The 26,133-nt window shown below is 43.2% G+C and overlaps 1 protein-coding gene across 1 annotated transcript in view; it reads left to right on the top strand.

Annotated features, from left to right (window-relative positions):
- Positions 1 to 26,133, top strand: part of LOC140458455 (potassium/sodium hyperpolarization-activated cyclic nucleotide-gated channel 3-like) — a 407,121-nt gene that overhangs the window by 124,505 nt on the left and 256,483 nt on the right. The window contains exon 3 of the mRNA XM_072553060.1: positions 18,893 to 19,054. Within this exon, the coding sequence (XP_072409161.1) occupies positions 18,893 to 19,054 (162 nt within the window). The remainder of the gene's footprint in view (positions 1 to 18,892; positions 19,055 to 26,133) is intronic.

Genomic DNA, 26,133 nt, shown 5'->3' with positions numbered 1-26,133 from the left:
GTACCAACTGTAGGAAGTCTATTATTTAGAAGGAATTTTTCAATTGTTTGTTAAGAAGCAGCAGTTTAGTTATAATACAATTGTTAATGAGACAGAAAAGTTGCATTGCCCAAGACAATTGAGGATGGTTCACTGATATCAGAAGATAGTCAGGCTGTTGGCATGGAGTGTATTGACCTCATTAAAGTTGCAGTGGCAGCATCTTGCTCTTTAGCCAAAGAGCTAGGGAGCTCTTCCTAGGGCATTTCTCCTCCTCTTTTGTAGATCAGAAGGAGACAGTTGCTTGGTGAGCACGTCTACCCGACAGGGATCGTGTCCTGACCCTGAGTACTTGTTGATATATTCTATTTCTGGTGGTTTTCTCTATGACAATCACCTGTTTCAGTCTTTCTATGAAATGGACATGGGACAACTACTCACAATTTCAGAACAGCTGATAGCCTCTTGCCCCCACCAGCTTGTATAATGTAAGAACAGACCTTTCTGTTCCTCCTGAACAACTTGATGACACGAGGTGTCAGTGACCAGGTAACTTTTGGTTTTCGTAGAATCCTTACAGTATGGAAAGAGGCTATTCTGCTCACTGAGTCTGCACTGATCCTCCAAAGAGTACCCTCCCAGACCTATCTCCATAACCTTGCATTTCCCATGGCTAACTCATCTAGCCTGCACAGGGCAATTTAGCATGGCCAATCCATCTAACTGCACATGTTTGGAGCATGGGAGGAAACCAGAGCGCCTGGTTAGAAACCCAACAGACAACATACAAACTCCACACAGTCACCCAAAGCTGGAATTGAACCCAGGTCCCTGACACTGTGAGGCAGCAATGCTAACCACTGAGCCACCATGCCATCCTTTAACTTTACTTTTATTCCTGTTTCTTAGCATTGTTTACATTTACTGTAGCAACAGTTTTAAGAAGTGTCCTATCAGACTCAAAACGTTAACTCTGTTTCTCTCTCTTTAGCTACTGCCAGACCTGCTGAGTTTCTCCAGCATTGTCTGGGTTGATTTTAAGAAATCTTGTGCTACTCAGAACATACTAGAGCAACCTCAAAGTATTTGGTTTCTCAAGGGATTCCATTTTCTAAGACCAGCACTTGTAACCTACACTTTTGACAGAAGCATGACAAAAGTTTCCTAACTTGGGACATCTATGAATAGCAAGTGGGAGATTTCCTGAGACATTGTTGGGATTGATGTTGTTAGATCAGGTTTAATTTGTTCCTTTCAGAGAAAGGTTTGTGCCTTTATGCTGCAAATTCATCCAAAGTGTTCAATTCTCAAAATAAAGCAACTGTTAGAATAATCAATTCTAAAATGAGCAGTAGGTCAATCTAACCATCAGCTTTTTAAAAGGTAAAATCTTGCAAAGAATGGTTTCATTTGGAAGCAACTTGCTGTTGATGTTTAGACCAACTCCTATGCAGATCTGAAAATTCAGGCTGTCCATTGCAACTTAAAAATGGTTTCTAGATTCTTACAAGGGCAGAATTTATATTTGCCAGTATTAGAATGGCTTCATCTGCAGGCACTTTTCCTTGTTGTTAAATCATAAACAAGACTTGATTTCAAGCATGCACTTATTATTACCATAAAACTCACTGTAATCAGCTTCACTGCTTTTCTCTCTGACAGGGTCTGAGCTTGTTCATTTGATCTTTTATTGTTTACAGCCTCATCCATTATTTTTTCACTTGTCTTAATACCACTCCATTGACCCATTTAATCACTCCTTTTCACGACCCTGTAGCTGTGCTTTTTTCCTCCAATACTGGCTCCTGAACAGCTCCAACTTCAATCGCTTTGGCAGCTATGCCTTAAGAAGCCACGGTCTGAAGCGGATAAGAGTTGGGAGGTCATGTTGCAGCTTTACAGGGCATTAGTTAGGCCACTATTGGAATATTGTGTGCAGTTCTAGTCTCCCTGCTATTGGAAGGATGTTGTGAAACTTGAAAGGGTTCAGAAAAAATTAAAAAGGATGTTGCCAGGGCTAGAGGATTTGAACGATAGGGAGAGATTGATTAGGCTGGGACTACTTTCCCTGGAGTGTCGGAGGCTGAGGGGTGACCTTATAGAGGTTTATAAAATCATGAGGAGCATGGGTAGGGCAAATAGACATGATCTTTTCCCTGGGGTGGAAAAGTCCAAAACTAGAGGGTCTAAGGTGAGAAGGGAAAAATTTACAAGGGACCTAAGAGACAACTTTTTCATGCAGAGGATGGTGCATGTATGGGAAAAGCTGCCAGAGGACGCGGTGGAGGTTGGCATGATTACAACATTTAAAATGCATCTGAATGAATATCTGAATAGGAAGGCTTTAGAGGGATATGAGCAAAGAACTGGTAAATGGGACTGGATCAGTTTAGGATACCTGGTCGGCATGGATGAGTTGGACTGAAGGGTCTATTTCCGTGCTGTATGACTCTATGATTGCCTCACAGCCTCTCCACTCTCTTTCCTTCATTTGAGATGCCTCTCCTTTTACTGCATTCAAAGACACTGTACAAATATAATTTATATTTTGTCCTTTCTTTCCCCCCTTACCCTCACTCCGTTGGTTTTGGCTCTGCAATAAAATCTATTAAATCTCCATTTGCTTCCAGCTCTAAGGAAAGGTCAGTGATCTGAAACATAACTCTTTTTACACACTCCACATATGCTGTGTGCCCTTGAGTGTTTCCAATGTATTTTTTTATTACTCACAAAAGGTTGATATTGTATGCCAACCGAGAGGCAGATAATCACCAAACCAGTATTAGGTGGTTCTTGTTTGAAAGACCATATTAAACCTCATCCTTTGTCACCTCAAGACAACAATTCACTGCATTGGATGAATTGCAAGGAGAAATATTTCATCACTTAGCTTCACTACTCTCCAGCATTGCTGCTAAACTCAGGGATGTTCTTTAAAGTGGTTTTGACTGGATAGACATAGATCATAGAAGAGTACAGGGTGGGAACGAGGCCTATGAGCCAAACATAATGGCAAATTAAACTAATCCCTTCTGCCTGCCATTACTCCATATTCCTCCATTCCTTGCATATTCATGTGCTTACCTAAATGTCCCTTAAACACCCCTATCGTACCTGCCTCCAGCACTATCCCTGACGGTGCCTTCCAAACTCCTACCACTCTCTATGTAAAACTCATGCCCTTCACATCTCCTTTCAACTTTCCTCCTTTCACCCTAAATAAACTCACCTGTGTTTTAGACATTTCAACTCCAAGGCAAAGGTCCTGACCGTCAAACCGACCTATGCATCTCATAATTTGATAGACTTCCATCAAGTCTCACCTCAGCCTCTGCTACTCCAGAGAAAACAACCCATTTTTTTCTAGACTCATCTTATAGCTCATACCCTCTGATCCAGGCAGCATCCTGGTAAACCTCTTCTGCACCCTCTCCAAAACCTCCACACTTCTCCTGCGATGTCACGACCAGAAGTAAATGTAATATTCTAAATATAGCCTAACCAAAGTCTTTTCAAGCTGCCCCATGCCATTCTGACTGTTTATTCAATACCCTGACCAATAAAGGCGAGCATGCCAGAATTCTTCTTTGCCACCCTAGCTACTTGCGTAGCCATACGGTGGATTTTCCCATTTGGAGGGAAAATCAGATTTAGAGTCATACACGTAAGGTAGACAGTAATAAAACCAACAGTGAATTCAGCTTCTTTACCCAGAGAGAGATTAGAATATGGAGCTCATACCACAAGGTGCTGTGGAGACAACTTTGAAGTTAAGAGAAAGCTAGAGAATTGTATTAGGGGTGAGTATAGATAAAGTCCAGCTTAGATGCAAAAACTATGGAATGTAAACACCAGCATATACATGTTGGGCCAAATGGCTGTGTTGTAAATATTTAATGTAATCATCATTAATCTTACGATGACAAGACTGTGGGAAAACTGCTGGAAAATGGGAATAGAATAGTTAGGTGGTCAGGCAACATCCAAGGAGCAGGAGAATTGACTTTTCAAGCATAAGCTCTTCATCAGTAATGCTTGAAGCATCGATTCTCCTGCTCCTCAGATGCTGCCTGACTGGCTGTGCTTTTCCAGCACCACACTCTTCGATTCTGATCTGCAGTGCTCACTTTCTCCCATAGAATCTTGAGGTGGCTATTTTGGACTGGCATGGAAATTATTAGCCTTTTTCTGTGCTGTGGATCCTTATGAATCCAATCTCTTTGCAATTTGTACTATTTCCTGACCTCTAAATCTCACAATTTTTATCCAGATTTTGTGTTTGAATAAGATAAATAGATAGAAGGAAATAAGTTTAAAGGGGAATGGGCAAAGGACAGATACATTAACAGTAGGAATACCCTTTGTGTATAGTGTTATGATCCTAATAGTGACAGATAGCTTTCAAAAAGAGAATATTGTGTGCAATTCTGGTCTCCCTAATTTAGAAAGGATGTTGTGAAACTTGAAAAGGTTCGGAAAAGATTTACAAGGATATTGCCGGGATTGGAGTGTTTGAGCTACAGAGACAGGCTGAATAGTCTGGGGCTATTTTCCCTGGAATGTCGGAAGCTGAGGGGTGACCTTATAGAGGCTTATAAAATCATGAGGGGCATGGATAGGATAAATGGACCTGGTCTTTTCCCTAAGTTGGGGGAGTCCAGAAGGAGAGGGCATTGGTTTAGAGTGAGAGGGGAAAGATTTAAAAGGGACTTAAGGAACAACTTTTTCACACAGAGGGTGGTGTATGTATGGAATGGGTTGCCAGAGGAAGTGGTGGAGGCTGGTACAATTACAACACTTAAAAGGCATCTGGATGGGTATATGAATCGGAAGGGTTTACAGGGATATGAGCCAAATGCTGGCAAAGGGGACTAGATTAATTTAGAATATCTGGTTAGCACAGACATGTTAGATTGAAGGATGCTGTACAACTCTATGGCTCTAAATTTCCTGAAGAGAAAGAAAAAGGGAAAGGGAAAGATTTTACATTTAAAACATTTATGTAACAAACAAGCTCTAACTTATTAACTTATACTAACTTAATGTTAATTAACAATAAATTATTACAGCAAGGTAAAGAAAAGACATTTTCCTATTACTATCTAATACAATTGAGATGGAGCTTATAATGTCTTTTGCTGTGAACTGCACTCTGGGAGATGCTTGGCTTTACAAAAACAATTCCACTGTTGTTTCTGCTTCAGCAGCAAGCTCACATCATTCTATTACACCGGGTCAAAATGTTCACTGACTTCCAAAGGTCATTCCACTTAAGCCTGAGTCTTGCAGCTCTGACTTCCTACAGCAAGGCACATCTCAACAACTCGTTCTTAAAAAACCTTTCTTTTTATAACAGAGACAGAACAACTCTCACACACACCCTGCGTTTTGTTCAATCGTTCTTCCTACCTCTCCACAGCAGTAACTGCTTTTGCTTTTTCAGAGTACTATTTGCTTTCTCCCTCTCTATGTCTCAAAAAGTACATTTCCTGTACTGTGCGGGAACTGTCACTTAACATTTCAGTCAGTAACTTAGAATTTCTTTGTGGGTACCAGTCAGGTTACATCGACCTGCCTCTAAATGGAGGTGTCCAAATAAGAACTAGGAGCAGGAGTAGACCATCTGGCTCCTTGAGCCCGCTCTGTCATTCAATAAGATCATGGATGATCACTTCATGACCTCAGCTCCAACTACCCACCCTCTCACCAGAACCCTTAATTCCTTTACTGTTCAAAAAATGATTTATCTTAGCTTTAAAAGCATTTCCCAGATTTTATGTTTCACTTTGAATAAATAGAGACAGTTTAAAACATAATCGCCTTGTCAAGTCCAAGGGTTTGTAACAGGAGATAATCACCAATGTCAAAAGTAATGTTGCAGTTTGTCGTATTCCATGTTGTGATTCCCCACTAGTGGTGAAACCTGCAGTCACAGAATCAAAGAGTCATAGAACCCCGACAGTGTGGAAGCAGGCCATTTGGCCCATTGAGTCCGCACCGACCCTCTGAAGAGCATCCCACCCAGACCCACCTCCGACCCTATCCCTGTCACCCTGCATTTCCCATGATAAGGACTAGAATGCGTGTCCGCATTTGCAGAGTAACATATCATTGGAGCTTGCGTTTAAGTCTCTTTTAAGGTATGATGGGAGAAATACAAAAGGGACAGAGGAGCAATTTGATCACACAGTAGGTGGTGAATGTCTGGAACTGTGTGCCAGAGGTAGTGCTGGATGTGAGTACAGTTTCACCATTTAAGAAAAATTTGATGATGTACATAGATGGGATAAGTATGGAGGGATATGAACCAAACACAGGCAAATGGGACTAGTTCAATTGTGAAAACTGGGCGGCATGGATCAGTTGGGCTGAAGGGCTGTTTCCGTGCTGTAAACCTCTATGACTCTATGACACTAATCCACCTCGTCTGCACATTCCTGGACACTATGGGCAATTTAGTATGGCCCATTCACCTAACCTGCACATCTTTGGAATGTGGGAAGAAACCGGAGCACCCGAAGGAAACTCCACACGGACCATCCCCCTGGGGATGGAATTGAACCTGTGTCCCTGGCACTGTGAGGCAGTAGCACTAAGTATGTTTTTTTGTTTGAATCTTCACATTCAATTTGTGCAACAGTCTCTTTTCTATTTCGTCAAATATATACCTCCAAAAACCAGATGTGCTCTGAAACTCCACAACTTGCCTCTAATTACAATCCATTCCTCTTCCTCAGACTTGCTGACTTCTATTGCCTGCATAGCCATGTCAATTTTATCATCCTGTCTGTACGTCTGTGGTCTGTTTCTCCCTGCTCCGCCATTTTATTCAAACTTGCCACTCCACTCTCTCTGACCTATTTGTACATAGACTGTAGATTGACCTGTTACCCCCCACAGTTCAAAGATGTGCAGGTTAGGTGGATAGGCCATGCCGCATAGTGTCCAGGGATGTGTGGATGAGGTGGGCTAGCCATGGGGAATGCAAGGTTATAGGGATAGGGTATGGTGGGGGATGGGGGGTCTGGGTGGAATGCTCTTGAGAAGAGTTGGTGTGGACTCAATGGGCTGAAGTCTAGATCAGAGTGGTGCTGGAAAAGCACAGCAGGTCAGGCAGCATCCGAGGAGCAGGAAAATTGATGTTTCAGCCCTGATGAAGGGCTTTTGCCCGAAATGTCGATTTTCCTGCTCCTCGGATGCTGCCTGACCTGCTGTGCTTTTCCAGCACCACTCTAAGCTTGACTCTGATCTCCAGCACCTGCAGTCCTCACTTTTGCTTCATTGAGCTGAAGGGCCTGTTTTCTGCACTATAGGGATGTTATTGACTGCAAAGCAGCTTGAAGCTTCCAATGGTCATGACAAAATTGTAATATAAATGGAAGCCCTCTTTTTAAAAATTCCTTAACACGAACCATAACGATGAAAGCAGCATTGAAGAGCCTTGTGTTTATACCTCTAACCCCTGGTACTCATTCCATTTTCTAATATTACACTGTCAAGCTCAATAATATTCCCTGTTAGCTTTCCTCAGTGGTGTCAAAAATATTCACAAAGACTAAAGAAAAAAAAAGATATGAACAGGGAAAAACAAAAAGAATAATTTAATTCTCTTGATTTATAAAAGAGTTAATGGTGGCAAGGATTCATTTCTAAGAAACTGCTGGAATGGAATGAGGCAATCGTTATGCTCTTTGCAAGTAATTTTCCCTAAAGTGCTACAGTAATCTTTGTCATTTCAACTGTGATCCTTCATTTGATTATTTCCAGTGGTGGCAAGATAATGTTGCAAAGTACCTGAGACCCTAAACAGTGAAAGAAGAATAAATAAAATAATATTGATTATCAAATGCATAGAGTTCTTGCAAAATAAACAACTTTGCTTTCTTATTGAATGTAAAGATTGCAACACATTTTTTACTGATTAACTTTTGTTGTGCTCAAGAAGATAGATGACAGTGCTTGGAAATTAAATATTTTTGACATGTAAAGGATCAGTTTTTTATATTTTTGATATGAGTTTCACCTTTCCACACCATGCGCCTGGTAATGAAACATGAGCCTAATGTCTGGTCCCAGTAGATAAAGTTGGGAGAACTCTTTATTCCATTCATTCTCATGTCCTGGCTTTTGCCACATTTGGTGCAGAACCAGACAACTACAGGATGAAACTCTCTTTGAATTATCTCAGTCATCGACTAACGGTGTTCATTATGGGCTTCCTGTGGTTAATATATATGTGGAAGCTCAGTAGTTAGCACTGCTACTTCACAGTGCCAGGGACACAGAGTCGATTCAAGCCTCAGGTGATTGTCTCTGATGGGTATGCACATTCTCCCTGTGTTTATGTGGGTTTCCTCCAGGTGCCCTGGTTTCCTCCCACAGTCCAAAGATGTGCAGGTTGGGGTTGATTGGCCATGCTAAATTGCCCCATAGTGTGCAGGGGTGTGTGGGCTGGATGGATTAGCCATGGGAAATACAGGTTATGGGGAAAGGATAGGGGGTGAATCTGCGTGGGATGCTCTTCGGAGGGTCAGTGTGGACTTGATGGGCTGAATGGCCTGCTTCCACACTGTAGGGATTCTGTGGCATCACTCAGCAATACTTCTACTATGTGCTTTAAACCCATTTTCAACTTGACTGATTTGATTTTTTTATTCATTCATGGCATGTGGGCAGCACTGACTGGGCCAATATTTATTGCCCATCCTTAATTGCCCAGTGGGCAGTTAAAAGTCAACCAGAATACTGTGGGTCTAGAGTCACATGAAGATCAGACCAGGTAGGGATGCAAGTTTCCTTCCCTAAAGGACAGTAGTGAACCAGATTGGCTTTTTCCTGACAATGGATTCATGGTCATCATTATTCCAGATTTCCAAATGCACCATCTGCTGTAGCAGGATTCAAACCCATGTCCCCAGAACATTACCTGGGTCTCTGGATTAACAGTTCAATGATAATACCACAAGGCCATCACCTCCTCTTACATAAGCAGTGTTTCAAACACCGGTCATTCTATATTTTTGAGGTAGATGGGAGTTTATTGAAATCACCTTCTTCAGATGCATGCCTGAAGGCTGGTCCAACACTCAGTACCATGTCAACCATCACCTGCCACCCATTCCCTCACCTCCACCCTCCGCCCCCCACCCCTCACCAAACTACCACCACCCCACCCCTCCAGACAGGTAGGCAAGGAGACAGAAGTTGTGTCCATCCCAGCTAAGTCAAGGATATAATGCCTGGGCTCTTGGTACCAATCTGATTCACACTGATTCCACATCTCAGCATCCCCCATCAAGGCAGTCTGAGTTGCTATGGCAACATGCATGTTTGTAATCTGGGGCTGTGAATAGTCATAAAGCAGGATGGGGAGATGTCAAGTTGCATAGAAACCTATAAGATTTTATCAGGACTGGGAGAATATTGTAGAGGAGAAGAATGAGGTACGAGATAATAGACTAAAAAGGATCGAGGTTAGTTACGCACAGGTGTTATCAATTCTAGAAGGAGTGAAAGTAGACAAGTCCTATGGGCCGGATGGGATTTATCCGAGGATTCTCTGGGAAGCTAGGGAGGAGATAGCAGAGCCTTTGGCTTTGATATTTGAACTGTCATTGTCTACAGGTTTAGTACCTGAGGACTGGAGGATTGCAAATGTTGTACCCTTGTTCAAGAAGAGCAGCAGAGATGACCCAGGTAATTATAGACTAGTGAGCTTACTTCTGTTGTAGGAAGGGTTTTGGAAAGGATTATAAGAAATAAGATTTATAATCATCAAGGGCAGGTCGTGTCTCACAAACCTCATTGAAGTTTTTGAGCAGGTGACGAAGCATGTAGATGAGGGTAGGGCAGTTGATGTGGTATACATGGACTTCAGTAAAGCCTTTGATAAGGTTCCACAGGGTAGACTGATGGAGAAAATGCAGAGGCATGGAATTGAGGGTGATTTAGCAGTTTGGATTAGAAACTGGCTTTCTGAAAGAAGACAGCGAGTGGTGGTTGATGGAAGATATTCAGTCTGGAGTCAGTTACTAGTGGTGTGCCACAAGAATCTGTTTTTGGACTACTGCTGTTTCTCAATTTTATAAATGACTTAGATGCAGGCATAGATGGATGGATTAGTAAATTTGCAGATGACACTAAAGTCGGTGGAGTAGTGGACAATTTGGAAGAATGTTACAGATTACAGGGGAACTTAGGTAAACTGCAGAATTGGGCTGAGAGGTGGCAAATGGAGTTCAATGCAGCTAAAGGTAAGGTCATGCACTTTGGGAAGAATAACAGGATGGCAGAGTACTGGGTCAATGGGAAGATTCTTAGTAGTGTGGATGTGCAGAGGGATCTTGGAGTTCATGTGCATAGATCCCTGAAAGTTGCCACCCAGGTGGATACTGCTGTTAAGAAGGCATACAGTGTGTAGGTTTCATTGGTAGAGGGATTGAGTTCCGGAATCGTAATATCGTGCTGCAACTATACAAAACGCTGGTGCGGCCACACTTGGAATACAGTTCTGGTCGCCCCATTACAGGAAGGATGTGGAAGCATTGGAAAGGGTGCAGAGGAGATTTACCAAGATGTTGCCTGGTCTGAAGGGAAGGTCTTATGAGAAAAGGCTGAGAGACTTGGGTCTGTTCTCATTGGAAAGAAAAAGGCTAAGGGGGGATTTGGTAGAGACATACAAGATGATCAGAGGATTAGATAGGGTAGACAGTGAAAGACTTTTTCTTAGGATGATGATGTCAGCTTGTACGAGAGGGCATAACTACAAATTGAGGGGTGATAGATTTAAGACTGATATCAGAGGCAGGTTCTTAATGCAGAGAGTGGTAAGGGCGTGGAATGCCCTATCTGCTAATGTAGTCAACTCAGCCACATTAGGGAGATTTAAACAATCCTTAGATAAGCACATGGATGATTTTGGGATAGTGTAGGGGGACGAGCTGAGAATGGTTCACAGTTCGGCGTAACATTGAGGGCCAAAGGGCTTGTTCTGTGCTGTATCGTTCTATGTTCAAACATTAGAGGCAGGATGGATGATGCTTGGGGGAGGGGGTCAAAAACCAGATCATAGTTTAAGGATAAAGGACTTTTTAGGACTGAACTGAGGAGAGCCCTTTTCTTCTCACAGTCCAAAGATGTGCAGCTTCGGTGAATTGGCCATACTTAATTGCCCATAGTGTTCAGAGATATGTAGGTTAGGTGCTTTAGTCAGAGTAAGTGTATAGTAATAGGGGTAGGGGAATGGATTTGGGAGGGTCAGTGTGGACTGGGTGGGCCAAATGACCTGTTTCCATGATGTAGGGATTCTAAGATTCAGAGTGGTGAGCCTGTGGAATGGTTGAGGACAACACATTGTGCTTTCAAGAAGGAAGTAGATATAGTTTCTATGGCTAAAGGGGGAGGGTGAATTAGGACACTGAGCTTGATGATTAGCTATGATCATAATGAATAGTGAATGACAATGAAGAAGGGGTTTGGTATTCTTGCCTTTATTAGTCAGTGCACAGGAGTTGGGAGGTCATGTTGCAACTGTACAGGATATTAATTAGGCCACTTTAGGGATACTGTGTGCAATTCGGGTCTCCCTGCTATTGGAAGGATGTTATAAAAAGTGAAAGGGTTCAGAAAAGATTTACAAGGATGTTGCCAGGGTTGGAGGGTTTGAGCTAAAAGGGGAGACTAAGTAGGCTGGGGCTACTTTCCCTGGAGCATCAGAGACTAGGGGAGACCTCACAGTTTTATAAAATCATGTGGGACATGGATAGGATGAATAGACAAGGTCTTTTCCCCAGGATGGGGGAATGCAAAACTAGATCTCTTAGGTTTAAGGTGAGAGGGGAAAGATTTAAAAGGGATCTAAGGACCAACATTTTCACACAGAGGGTGTTGCGTGTATGGAATGAGCTGCCAGAGGAAGTGGTGGAGGCTGGTACAATTATAATATTTAAAAAGCATCTGGATGGGTGGATGAATAGGAAGAGTTTAGAAGAATATGGGCCAAATGGCACTAGATTAGTTAGGGTTGGCTGGTCAACATGGACCGAAAGGTCTGTCTCCATACTATACATCTCTATGAATGGCAGAGCAGGCTCTAAGGGGTTGAGTGGCCTACTCCTATCTTCTATGATGAGTCTCCAATTTTTCTTTCTGCCTTGTGGCTGTACAGCAATCACTCCTGCCTTTATTTGCCTTCCAATGGCATGTGTTGGAAGGATTCACAGGTTGATATTTGACCTCTTTGGCCATGTTGGTGATCAGACATTCCGGGACCATCAGGACCCACAGTGGGACTTGAACCCAGAGCTTCTGGCTTAGAGGCAGGGGTGTCATCCAAAACCCATTGAGCCACAAGAGCTCCCTAAGATTATTCCAAAAGTGGCTTAATCAATGTCCTGTAAAGCTGCTCTTGCACATCTTTAATGTTCTCCTCCTACAACTGGTATCCCAGCTCTCAGCTGCCTTTTGGGCTCTGGAATTCCCTTCTTAGATATTTCCTCTTCTCCCCTATCCTTTAAAACTTAAAACATTTCTCTTTGCTGAAGCTTTTGGTCATCTGTCCTAATAGCTCCGACGGTGGCAAAGGTGTCATTTTCTTTCTGATATTGCTTCTTTGAAGTGGCTTCGAACATTTCATTAAATTAAAGATGCTCTATAAATCCAAGTTGCTTTTACAATTTCCTTTTTCAAAGTCCACACATTTCATTGTCAGCTGGCTCAAAAAGCATTTTTACTTCAACTTAAATCTTCATCATTCCTGATGAAGAGCTTATGCCCGGAATGTCGATTCTCCTGCTCCTCGGATGCTGCCTGACCGGCTGCGCTTTTCCAGCACGCAATGTTGACTCTGATCTTCAGCATCTGCAGTCCTCACTTTTGTCTTAGATCTTCTTTACGTTCCCTTGAATTTCTCCAACCGCTTCAATGCAGCAGCATATGAAGAAACTGGAAATGCCCGCAAACCAGTCGGTGTATGTGGCTCACAGCAAGGAGGCCTTGCAAGTGTCTTGGCCTCACACTTGCCAACCATGGACAGGCAGAGCTCAGTTTACTTAATTTAATATTTCCTCCCCCAGACGGCAGAGAAAGATGTTTATCCAATCTGCCTCTATAATGCATCAGTTCATAACACAGCCAACGTTGGATCTCTTTGAATCAGATTGTCAATTCCGTGCCAATTTCTGCTGCATAGTCAGTAGTTGTGCATTGTTGACCTGCAGCCATAGAAATATCGCTTCAGATTTTCCAATCATACTTTGGCCTTAACCACTCAGCCTTCATTCAATCAGTCAGAACTGGATTTGTATTCTAATCACATAGCTGAATGGCTACTCTGTTGAATACACTCAGTGCTCGTAAGTGCCATGATTTTTCATTTGTCATCACCATGCTCTGTTCGCCAGTTCTGGCCTCTTGCATGTCACCTCAATTTTTAACGTTATCCTGGATTTTAAGCTTCTCTTCCCATCTGAGCTCTGCACTCTCCTCCTGCCCCCCAAACCCCCCCCCCCCCCCCCATCGACAAATCTCTGATGGTGGAAACCTGAAACAAACACAAACTGCTGGAGAAACTCAGCAGGTCTGGCAGCATTTGTGAAGAGAGAAACTGAGTTAAATTGAATCATATCAGACCCCAAAACATTGTTTTCTCTCCCCAGGGATGCTGCCGGACCGGTTGAGTTTCTCCAACATGCTCGGTGCTTGCTACAAATCTCTGGATTGCTGAGCCTTTTCCAGTTCATACATCGAGTCATAGAGCCGTAGAGTTGTATGGCATGGAAACAGACCCATCGGTCCAACACCAGATATCTGAAATTAATCTAATCCCATTTGCCAGCATTTGACTCATATTCCTCTAAACCCTTATTATTCATATACTTGTCCAGATGCCTTTTAAATGTTGTAATTGTACTAGTCTCTACTACTTCCTTTGGCAACTCATTCCATATACACACAACCCTCTGTATGCAAACATTGGCCCTTACATCCCTTTTAAATCTTTCCCCCTCTCACCTTAAACCTATACTCACTAGTTTTGGACTCCCCTACCCTGGGGAAAAGGCCTTGTCTATTCATCCTATCAATGCCCTTCATGATTTTATAAACCTCTGTAAGGTCACCCTCAGCCTCCGTCTCTCCAGGGAAAATAACCCTGGCCTGTTCGGCCTCTCCCTGTAGCTCAAACTCTCCTACCCGAATAACATCCTTGTGAATCTTTTCTGAACCCTTTCAAGTTTTCAAAGTTTGTGAGAAGATTTGTAGCTCGGGTGCTCGTTGTTGTGGTTCTGTTCGCCGAGCTGGGAATTTGTGTTGCAGACGTTTCGTCCCCTGTCTAGGTGACATCCTCAGTGCTTGGGACCCTCCTGTGAAGCGCTTCTGTGAGGAAACATCACAGCGCTTCACAGGAGGCTCCCAAGCACTGAGGATGTCACCTAGACAGGGGACGAAACGTCTGCAACACAAATTCCCAGCTCGGCGAACAGAACCACAACCTTTCAAGTTTCACAACATCTTTCCTAAAGGGTGGGGGGGAGACCAGAATTGAACACAGTATTCCAAAAGTGGCCTAATCAATGTCTTGTACAGCTGCTCTTTCACATCTTTAAGCTTCTCCTCCAACAACTGGTATCCCAGCTCTCAGCTGCCCTTTAGACTCTGGAATTTCCTTCTTAAGTATTTCCTCTTCTCCCTCCTCTTTCAAACTGTCACTTAAAACATATCTCTTTGCCTAAGCTTTTGGTCATCTGTCCTAATAGCTCCTACAGGGGCAACAGTGTCACTTTTTCCTGATATTGCTTCTGTGAAGTGTCTTCGGACATTTCATTAAATTAAAGATGCTCTATAAATCCAAGTTGCTTTTAAAATTTCCTTTTTCAAGGTCCACACATTTCATTGTCAGCTGGCTCAAAAAGCATTTTTCAAAATTCACTCATGGGACATGGGTGTTGCTGGCTGGGACCACATTTCTTGCCCGTCCCTAGTTGCCCCTTGAGAAATTAGCGGTGGGCTGCCTTCATGAACCGCTGCATTCTGTGAGAAAAGTGAATTTTCAGAACCTTCAGCTCATTTGATAGATATGTTTGTCCTTAATAAGTAAAGCAGATTGGCTTGAGCTGTTTGGTTTCAGGAGAATCATTAGGAAAAGATCTTTTTATTCTGTAAAATCACAAGGATTAGACAAATCAGACGACGATTTCCTGCAGCATTGAAGAGTCTGGCTTGTGTAATCTGATTTGTCCTTGTTTTGTTGCTGTTTCTATAGTAATAGCAGGAAAGAGAGGAAGTTGAGAAATTACAGACAGACACAGACCTCGCAATAACTAATAAAGCAAAAAATGAAATAGATTGAAGATGAGGATAAACATTGTTTGTGAACACCTACACTCCCTCTCATTTTTCCTGCTACTGCACAGACCTCTGACATGCATGGCAACGACTTCCAGAACCTGGGGTCAAAGTATCCCAATACCTACTGGTTTGTGGGGACTCTACAAATTCTGCATAGTAGAATAAGCAAATAAACAGCTAGTAAAATAACATTTTAGACCAATGTCTTGGAAGGAGTTTGTGAGTCATTTTCTGTGTGATGAAGCACCATCTTTTATTTCCACCTTCCCATGGTTGATGTACCATTTTATATTTTCACCTTTCTGTGCTTGGTGCTCCATTTATATTTTCCCCTTTCTGTACTTGGTGCTCCATTTATATTTTCCCCTTTCTGTGCTTGGTGCACCACTTTATATTTTCCCCTTTCTGTACTTGGTGCTCCATTTATATTTTCCCCTTTCTGTACTTGGTGCTCCATTTATATTTTCCCCTTTCTGTACTTGGTGCAGGATTTGAAAGCTTTTCCTTTCTGCGCTGTGGTGCGCCAGTTTATATTTCCCCTTTTTTATGCATTGTACACCATTTTACATTTACCCTTTTATTTTCATTCTTTATGTTTTTGTTTTCCTTCCAATGTGGGTGGAATATTCCCACAAAAGAAGATCCAAACTCAAGTTATTATTTTCAAAGTTGAGATCAGTGGATTTTAGCTGAATAAGGGTAACAAACAACATTCAAGCAAGAGTAGAAGATAAAGATACAAATCATCTGTGACCTAACCATACGGCAGTGGAACCACCTTGATGGGCTGAAGGGCCTCCTGATGTTCCCATGCTTCTATGGGCTGTATTGTACATTGATGTGGTAGGCCTGCATATTGTGGTTGTAATGAAGTCAATCAGATGGACCTCATAAAATATGATGGGGCTGTTAATCTGGTCCAATTAGGAGCTCTGGCTGATGTATAAAAAGTGAGGTGCCAGAGATACTCTGAATAAGGCAGCACTAAAGTTGAGGACTGTTCGTGTGTTAATAAAGGATGACTTCGTGTTGGCTATTGGCCTCTGTGGAGTCCTTTCATTGCCCCATAGATAAATTCTGGGAGTGAGCTCTATTCTAGTGTGTTATAGAGTCAGAGAATATGGAAACAGACCCTACAGTCCAAACAGAACGTGCCAAACATAATCCCAAACTAAACTAGTCCCATCTGCCTGCTCCTGGCCCGTATTCCTCCAAAGGAGAAAGTAATGATTGCAGATGCTGGAAGTCTCTTCTGACTCATATCTCTCCAAATCTTTCCTACTCATTTGGCCTATACAAATGTCTTTTAAATGTTGTAATTGTACACACATCCACCACTTCCTCAGGAATTTTATCGCACACGTGAACAACCCTCTGTGAAAACATTTGCTCCTCTTTTCCTGTTGCATTGACTGGTGATTTATTGACTTAAACCACGACCATGTCCCCTCAGAAACAGGAAATCCCACCTCTGAGAACTGGCTGTTGATCAAAAGTTGGCAGTTTTCCAATACCAGCAGCACCACCAGGAGCAATGGCTACTGCTGGTATTGCAGCAAGGACTACAGAAAGGTGTGCTGTGTTGGAGGCAGACCAGAGTTAAGTTGGGGGTCAGGCTCGCAAATTTTACCTATGGGGGCAGGATTATCATGCCTGTTGTAGAATTCCATCCGTAGGAACAGAGGAAGCCATTTAATCTCTCAAGCTGAGGTGAGGGGTGATGGGGTGAGGTAGAGGAGACTAGTGTAGACAGACTAGTGAGGGAAACTGGGTCAAAGAAGGACTTGGGGCTCATTAAGGAGGTGTTCTGTCCCCCCACCAACCATTATAGTGAAAGTTGCTTTGGGTACAGCAATAGTGGCAGGTTTAAACTCTCAATTGCCTATTGAGTATCATCCATTGGCTCACAGTGGGCAAATCACTCATATCTCTTATTCCACTTGGGGTCGGGGGAGTAGAGGACAGGCAAAAAGACATTTCACGTCAACCCCTGCCAAATGGGTACAATACAATCCAGCTCACTGTTCCCACAATCAGTATTTTCTGACCAAAATAAAACCAAGCCTTTTGCAATAACCTGAGTTTGTGAAAGATGCAACATAAAGCAATTAATTGCGAGTGAAGTACTTTTGTAGTGTAGTCACTGCCAGTCACTGGCTGGGCCAACATTCCTAGTTGCCCTTGAAAAGATGATGGTGAGCTTGTGTTCTTAAGCTGCTCTGGTTAGTCCATGCGCTGTAGGTTGATGCACAATGCTATTAGAAGGGAGTTCTAGAGTTTTGACTCAATGATGCTGAAGATATTTCCAAGTCAGGATGGTGAGTGGCTTGGAGTGGAATTTGCAGATGGTGCATTCACATGTATCTACTGTCTTTGGCCTTCTAGATAGTAGTGGCCAAGGATTTAGAAGGTGCTGTCTAAGGAGCCTTGGTGAACTTCTGAAGTGCATCTTTGTGATGATGCACATTGCTGCTACTAAGCATCATTGGTGAAGGGAGTGGATGCTTATGGATGTGGTGTCAATCAAGTGGGCTGCTTTGTCCTGGATGCTTTCAAGCTTCTTCACTGTTGTTGGAGCTGCACCCATCCAAGTAATTGAGGAGTATTCCATCACACTCCTGACTTGTGCTTTGTAGATGGTGGACAGGCTCTGAGGAGTCAGGAGGTAAGTTACTCACTACCCACTCCAAGATTCCTAACCTCTGATCTGCTTTCTTAATGGTGGTATTCATATGGTTAGTCTATTTCAGTTTCTGGTCAATGGTGACCCCCAAGATATTGATAGTGGGAGATTCAGTGATGATAAAGTCATTGAATGTCAAAGGATGTTGGTTAGATTCTCTCTTTTTGGAGCTGGTCATTGTCTAGCATTTATGCGGCACAACTGTAACTGGCCACACAACCCTGGATGTTGTGCAGATGTTGATGCATTTGGACATGCACTGGTTATGGGGCATCATTGTGTCACAACAAATACTCAGTGTGTGAAATAGGGTCAGTTAAACTGTTGACAAGAATGATGAGTGCTTAACGCATTTCTACTCATTACTTAACAGATGGAAACATGTCATATAACCAGAATTAGTGTCCTTGCGTTCCTAGAAATGGTTTCTGGTACATTCTGAACATGCTGGCCTCACCATACATCAGATAATGTATTGATGGACCTCCCTGTGTCTCATTGCTTATGCTAAAAGCTCCTAAGAGTGACCTAGAAGTTTCTGAGCATTGTAACTGTTCACAACATCATATGATAGGAAGGAAGGCCAGACCTCAGGGCTAAATATAAGTGGATGTTAATGGTGTCATTAGCAGCATCAGATAGTCCAATCAATCAATGGCATCCTTGAAATTCTTACATCTTTGACCCCAAAAAGCCATCTATTCCTCCTGCCCCAATGTGCTGAATACACAGGAGACTGCATTTGGTGAATTGAACAAGTGAATTTAATAAAACAATGCTGGTTGCTTCCTCTGCATTTGTATGACCCAATCATTGACCTCCTAATCAATAAAGACCTGTCTCAAAAGAAGCTAACAAATTGTACCATTTTGTCTGATTGGACAGATCTTCCACATGACCTACGACCTGGCAAGTGCAGTGGTGCGCATTGTTAACCTCATTGGGATGATGCTGTTGCTATGCCATTGGGACGGTTGCCTCCAGTTCCTGGTTCCTATGCTGCAGGAGTTCCCAGCTGACTGCTGGGTGTCTCTCAACAACATGGTGGTGAGTAACTCTTGGCACACTACAAGAATATGCATCAATGTAATGTATTAGTGATTCGAACTTTGGGTACTACATGAGAGCCACATTTCATACCTGGATTTATTGTGCTCAGGTGAAGCCATTTAGGAAGAATTCAGACTAGACTCTCAAGAGGGCACTTGTGGTGCAGTCGTAGTACTCCTCCCTCTGAGCCAGGAGGCCTGGGTTCAAGTCCTACCTGCTCCAGAGTTTGGTAATAACATCTTTCAACAAGTTGAGTACAAAGTATCTAATAGATTCATGAGAATGGTTCCAGGGATGCAGATAATTTGGAACAGTTTTCTTTGGAAAAGAGAAGATTCAAAAGAGTTTAAATTGAGGTAGTCAAAATTATTAAAGGTCTTGAAGTAATAGACAAATCTGTACTGGAAACAGAAGGAAAGACATTTTGTTTTGGCACGGGTTAAGGTTTGGTATGTGCAGCCCTTGGTAGAGTTTGGTATGAGCTGCCCATGGTAGAGTTTGGTATGAGCTGCCCATGATAGGGTCTGGTATGTGCTGCCCATGGTAGAGTTTGGTATGAGCTGCCCATGATAGGGTCTGGTATGTGCTGCCCATGGTAGAGTTTGGTATGAGCTGCCCATGATAGGGTCTGGTATGTGCTGCCCATAGTAGAGTTTGGTATGTGCTGCCCATGGTAGAGTTAGATTCAATCGAAGCATTCAAAAGAGGATTAGATTATTGTCTGAAAATGAAGAATATGAAGGTCATGTAGACACAATGGTGTGGATCACCAAGCACACTGTTCATTTGCAGAGTCACATAGACATGACCAGTGGAATGGCCTCTTTCTGTGCTGTAATAATACTGAGATTTTGGTTGCTATCAGTTTATTCAGGCATCGAGAAGTGTCATCGAAACAAGGTAAGCACTCATTTCTTTGCGCTCTTGACAATGGCTTTGAGATGACAAGAACATAGTGAGTCATCGTCACATTGGATAAGACATAAAGACACTATTTGTCTCATTGCCTTTGCTAAAACCTCCAAAAATAAATCGAAGCAGCACTTTGAGATGGGAGATCAAGCTTTTCGCTTGAAGTTTTCACCAAATACCTGAGATGAAAATGGAGAACTGATGTGCAAAGTTTTTTTTTGTACAGGAAGATACAATGGATTAGCCTTGAAAAGGAGTTGGAGCACAGCAATGTGTGATTATCCCATGCCTGATGAGTGCCATGCTGACTGAACAGCAACTTGGTGCACGCTCTTTGTAATGATTCCTGTGGTGGTCAGCTCAAAGTGTTCCGTTGTTTGTGTTATGGACCAGACCAGACCTCTTCAAACTATTTTAAGAAGGTAGTCTAGCCCCCAACTTTTTTCTTATTTTAAAGGCAAATCTAACATGCTGTGTTCCAGATGCAATTTGCCTGGTCAAACTACTTGATGTTAAGCAACACACAATTTATTTAAACATTATAGTTAAAATACAACAAAAGAAAGAAGAACTTAAAATAACTTAACCCTTTTGGAAAACTTAACCATACAAAAGATGTAGTAACTATTACTAACTAACTGTTCCAATATAGTGACATCCCACAAATGCACCCATTGGCAAAAAGGCAAATTCATAAAAATAGATTTGTCTCACAGGTCTGCGAGAGCACACCACACCCATCCAGGCTGCTTCTATTGTTCCAAAAACCCCAACGCCTCCCAAGCTCTTTACTTTATGGACCTTCATTAGCCATCCCAAACTCTGTCTTAAAATCTCTCTTTAAAAAAAGGACAAAATAACCTCTTAAAGCCACAGCATCATCACAATTGGCAACATTGTCAGCAGACCACCCTGCTGTCTTTGGAGTTAGCTGCATTATCTCAAGGAAAGGGGGCCTGATCTCTGATATTGGCATTATATGTCATGCAGGAAGTCAACCTTATCTGGGACACTGTAAACGTGGCACAACACGAGGGAGCTTTCAAGGTTTGAAGATAATGCACTGGAGTCTTGGGTGAAAGAGAATAGAAAGTAGATTGTTTTGTCCACATGGGATCTTTTCCAGGCAAGCAGCCAAAAGGCAACTGGAGGAGATAGCCATTGAGGTTAATGCCAGAGGTCGAGGATTTAGTACCTGGATGTAGTGGCGCAGAGGTCATTTGATGTCCTCTCATACTTGGTCATGGTCATTGGACTCAGCTTCAAATTTCATGTCCTACCAATGGCTTAATTGGCATAACAGATTCTCTGAACCTCCATCAGTCACTTGTCAACAATCTCTGCCAGTCTAGACTCACTCCACTGCATGCCTCCTGTGCTTCACACTGTGGTAAACCTTAGAACTTTCACACCCTGGCAATTCAGCTAAGACAGGCATGTCACCCAAACACATTTTATAATGCTCATTCATACATTTCCAATTTTTTTGGAGGACAAGTCATCACGCAGCGGGAGGTGGGAGAAGCTTCCCAGATTGAGTACAAGTTTATGGGTGACCTAACCCTGATGAAAGAGGCAGGGCCAGGCATTATTTTGTCGGTGGGGCCAAATCGATTGAAGGTGATGGCATCCGCACCTCACACTTAATGCTCCTCGGAGAGTATACCTACTTTGTACCAGAATTTATTCTGACTTCAAATGTTTCAGCACGGGCCATTTATATTCTTCCTAAGTCCCCGTATCCCCTCAGACGGATTTTGTCCAAGAAGGTCAACCTGGACGGGCAGTAGAGGAATGGCAAAAAGAAGAAGAATGATCAAGAAGCTTAATTATGCAAGCACACACAGGATGTGCGTGTGGATGTAAGTTTGCTCACTGAGCTGGAAGATTTGCTTTCAGATGTTTCACAACCATGCTAGGCAACATCATCAGTGAGCCTCTGGTGAAGCACTGGTGGTATGGCCCGCCTTTTATTTATGTGTTTAGGTTGCCTTGGGTGGATGATGTCATTTCCTGTAGTGAGGCCATTTCCAGTGGTGATGTCACTTCCGGTTCTTTTTCTCAGGGGGTGGTAAATGGGATCCAAGTTAATCTGGTTGTTGACAGAGTTCTGGTTGAAATGCCACACTTTTAGGAATTCTTCTGGGTGTCTCTGTTGGGTTTGGCCTAGGATGGATGCATTGTCCCAGTTGAAGTGGCGTCCTTCCTCATCTGTATGTAAGGATCCTAGTGAGAAAGGATCATGACTTTTTGTGGCGACTTGATGTTCATGTATCCTGGTGGCTAGTTTTCTGCCTGTTTGTCCAATGTAGTGTTTGTTATAGTTCTCGTAAGACTGTCTGTGTGTGTGCATGTCTGTATATGTGTTTGTCTCTGCATGTGATATGAATGTGTTTGTGTGTGTGTATGTGTGTGTGTCTCTGCATGTGATGTGAATGTGTCTGAGTGTGCATGTCTGTCTGTGTGTATGTGTCTCTGTGTGTGATGTAAATGTGTTTCTGTGTGGGTGTGTGTCTGTATGTGTGTCTCTGCGTGTGATGTGACTGTGTCTGTGTGTGTCTGTGTGCCTGTATGTGTGTGTCTCTGTGTGATGCGAGTGTGTGTGCATGTGTGCATGTCTGTATGTGTGTGTCTCTGCATGTGATGTGAATGTGTTTTTGTGTGTGTGCTGTCTGTACATGTGTGTCTCTCTGCATGTGATGTGAATGTGTCTGTGTGTGCACATGTCTGCATGTTTGCATGTGTGTGTCTCTGTGTGTGATGTGAATGTGTCTGTGTGTGAGCGTGTCTGTATGTGTGTGTATCTCTGTGTGGTGTGCATGTATTTGTGTGTGTGTATGCGTGCCTATATGTGTGTGTGTCTCTGTGTGTGATATGAATGTGTGTGTGTGCGTGTGTCTCTGCATATGATGTGAATGTGAGTGTGTGTGTAGGCTGTGATACAAGGCTGATCTGCAACCACAGCAGAAAGGCAAGGTCAGTGCAGGTTCCAATTTGTTGGAGGAGGAAGTTTCATGCCTCCTCTGCTGCAGTGGACTCGGGTAAAAACTTCGACTGGGTTCACAAGTGAAGATTGAGGTAAAAATGAAGGGCTTTTGCCCGAAACGTCGATTTTGCTGCTCGTTGGATGCTGCCTGAACTGCTGTGCTCTTCCAGCACCACTAATCCAGTACAAGTGAAGATTGACAGGCTCAAACACTGAAATGTTTGGGCACTGGAAAACCTGTCAGAAAGTCTGTTGGTTTCTGATGAGAGAGGATATACTGTGACCAGCCTCTCTTTGAGCAGAGATTCTCAGTGATCTTCCTTGTACAAGAGAGAACAGCGAACTGTGATGCGTGAAATCTCTATCTCTGGCATGATCAGAGCTAGAAACAAGAAAGGTCATTTTGAATGCTTAACTTCATTGCCTGAATGCTCTGAGCTTACAGTCATGGCTGCTCCAGGTAATAGAGTTCAATGGAGACTGAAACGTAGATGCCCTGATGCAGTCTTCCTGGCTGTTCCCTGAATGCTCTGGGCATATTGAGCCTCCTACTGTGGTGCAGGCTCGAAGGGCTGAATGGCCTACTCCTGCATCAGTTTTCTATGTTGACAGAGTGTCCATCTGCACAGTCCCTTCCCCTCCCTGTCACAGCCACTTATCCTACTTTGCACTTCACGGCAAAGACCTGCACATTTGCCCAGGTCTGGGTTCAGAGATCTGTGCAGAGGACTTGAAATCAGGTGAAATGTTTTCCATCTGTCTCATCTGGACATTGACTGGTCGAAAGAACTGCAGAAAGCTCCACGTGTGTGTGGAAAATCTCACCCACGCCAACCTGCAACGAATCCCATATGGAATTGACAATCACGTTACATCCAACTTATAGAGGTTTATAAAATCACGAGGGGAGTAGATAAGAGGAATAGCCAAGGTCTTTTCCCCAGGGTGGGGGAGTCCAAAACTAGAGATACATAGCTTAAAGATGAGAAGGGAAAGATTTAAATAGGGGCTAAGGGGCAACTTTTTCACAGAGGGGTAGTGTGTAAATGAAATGAGCTACCAGAGGAAGTGATGGAGGCTGGTACAATTATAACATTTAAAAAATACATTTGGACAGGTACATGGGTAAGAAAGGGATATGGGCCAAGAACACCAAATGAGACTAGTTCAGTTTGGTCAAAGTTGGTTTCCATGGATGAGTTGGACCTTGCTGTTTGATTCTATTACTCTATGACTTAGCTAGTACCTTGGGTTTGCTTCCTCTCTGGTTCAATTAATTCTGAGATAATTAACAAGACCACTGCAAACTATACTATTCATGGGGCAAGTAACAACTCTGGTCACTTGATGATTTATGTGCTCCCTCTGATTCTTTGACTTTGCCCGGACTTCTTCCTGAGCAACCAGGTGAAAGTGAGGGCTGCAGGTGCTGGAGGATCAGAGATTCCACTCTCATTCCTGAGCAAACCTCTCAAATGGTGCGCTGCCTTCCCACCTAGCTGCCTGAGGAAGGAGCGGGGACTCCGAAAGCTTGTGGTTTCAAATAAACCCGTTGGATTACAGATATCCCCCGCTATCCCAAAGTAGAGCATTCCTATGAAACCTTTTGTAAGCCGATATGGAGAAGGAAAAGAAGGATTAATTTATCTGGAAAATTTCGCCTTTTCTCATAAAGGCGAAAATCCTCTTTGGATTTCTTTTGGTTAGTGAAAACAGGTACTAACATGGGTCTTTTGCAAAAGCGAAGTGGGGTGAAGCAAATTTTCGAAAAACGGGGGATAACTTTATAACCCAGTGTCGTGTGATTTTTGACTTTTTCCTGACTGAGGCCTCTCCACGCAGATCAGTCACGCTAAAGCCAGGGACTCCACTGAATCTAGCAGGATGGGCCTTTCTCCAGCTGAACTATCATGAGGGAGGAAGAGAGATAGGGTGGTGGGCCCCACATTGGCAGAGGCTGGCACTGATTCGCTGTGCAAGCCGCCTGGTCTTTGGGTAGATGTTACCGATCCCTGGCTCGTGGCTTTGATGTTGGTCATTTTCTACATTTGGAGCAGCTGCAGTTCCAAAGCAGCACCCCTCGCACCTCTGGGTGTCAATGAATGACTGAATTTCGCATGAATGGCCCTGCATTACACTACGCGGCAATGTCAGAATGGAATTGCTGGTTAGTATCTTCCAGAAACGGAGTCTCTTTCAAAGGTTTCCACTTTTTCTCATTCACACTGATGGCCATTATGACACTGACCAGGCTGCTTGATAACCAGCTTGTTACACGTTCCTCTGCTCCAGCAGTCCTCCATACATTTCTCTGGTACCTCTGCCAGAATCCTGATAAGCACAGGAATTAAGTGGAAGAGATAATGGCCACTGACAGGCTGCCATTTTACAATAAGCATCTTCCGTGGATGCACTGGACACTTTTTTGTAGCACTCACTCAATCAATCCTTCTCCCTTATCTAAACATCTAAACATCTTCAAGGTGTTAGGCCTTCCAAGAACACAATGTGTATGTATAACAAAAACACTTTCTGGACAGGGCTTTTGGACCAAACATTATCAGACAGCGATGTGATTGGTGGATGTTTTATTTTCTCAGAGTCAGCTTAACTCGTGTCATCGCACGCACTATTTAACCTCTCGCACCCCTAAAAAGGAACTGTTTATCTGAACCAGAAGCTTGTGGGTAGAAGCCTAGAGATCTGAGCACTAGTTTCAGATGACATTGCTCTGAAATGCTGAGGCAGTGTTACACTGATGGAGATACCGCCTTATGCATGAGCTGTTAAGTGATCTTAGGTAAAAACAAGGACTGCAGATGTTGGAAACCAGAGTCTAGATTAAAGTGGTGCTGGAAAAGCACAGCAGGTCAGGTAGCATCCGCGGAGCAGGAAAATCGATGTTTCGGGCAAAAGCCCTTCATCAGGAATAGAGGCAGGGTGCCTGCGGAGTGGAGAGATAGATGAGGTGGGGGGGGGGGGGGGGGGGGAGTGGGGAGAAAGTAGCATAGAGTACAATAGGTGAATGGGGGGGCGGGTGAATGGAGGTGATAGGTCAGAGAGGAGGGTCGGGAAAGGTAGCAAAGAGTACAGTGGGTGAATGGGGGTGGGGATGAAGGTGATAGGTCAGAGAGGAGGATGGAGTAGATAGGTGGGAAGGAAGTTCCCTGTTAGGTGA

This window comes from Chiloscyllium punctatum, chromosome 33 (genome assembly GCF_047496795.1).
Source record: "Chiloscyllium punctatum isolate Juve2018m chromosome 33, sChiPun1.3, whole genome shotgun sequence".
NCBI lineage: Eukaryota > Metazoa > Chordata > Chondrichthyes > Orectolobiformes > Hemiscylliidae > Chiloscyllium > Chiloscyllium punctatum.
Note: the sequence above shows the minus strand (reverse complement) of the source record. Positions and strands in the feature narration are given on the sequence as shown.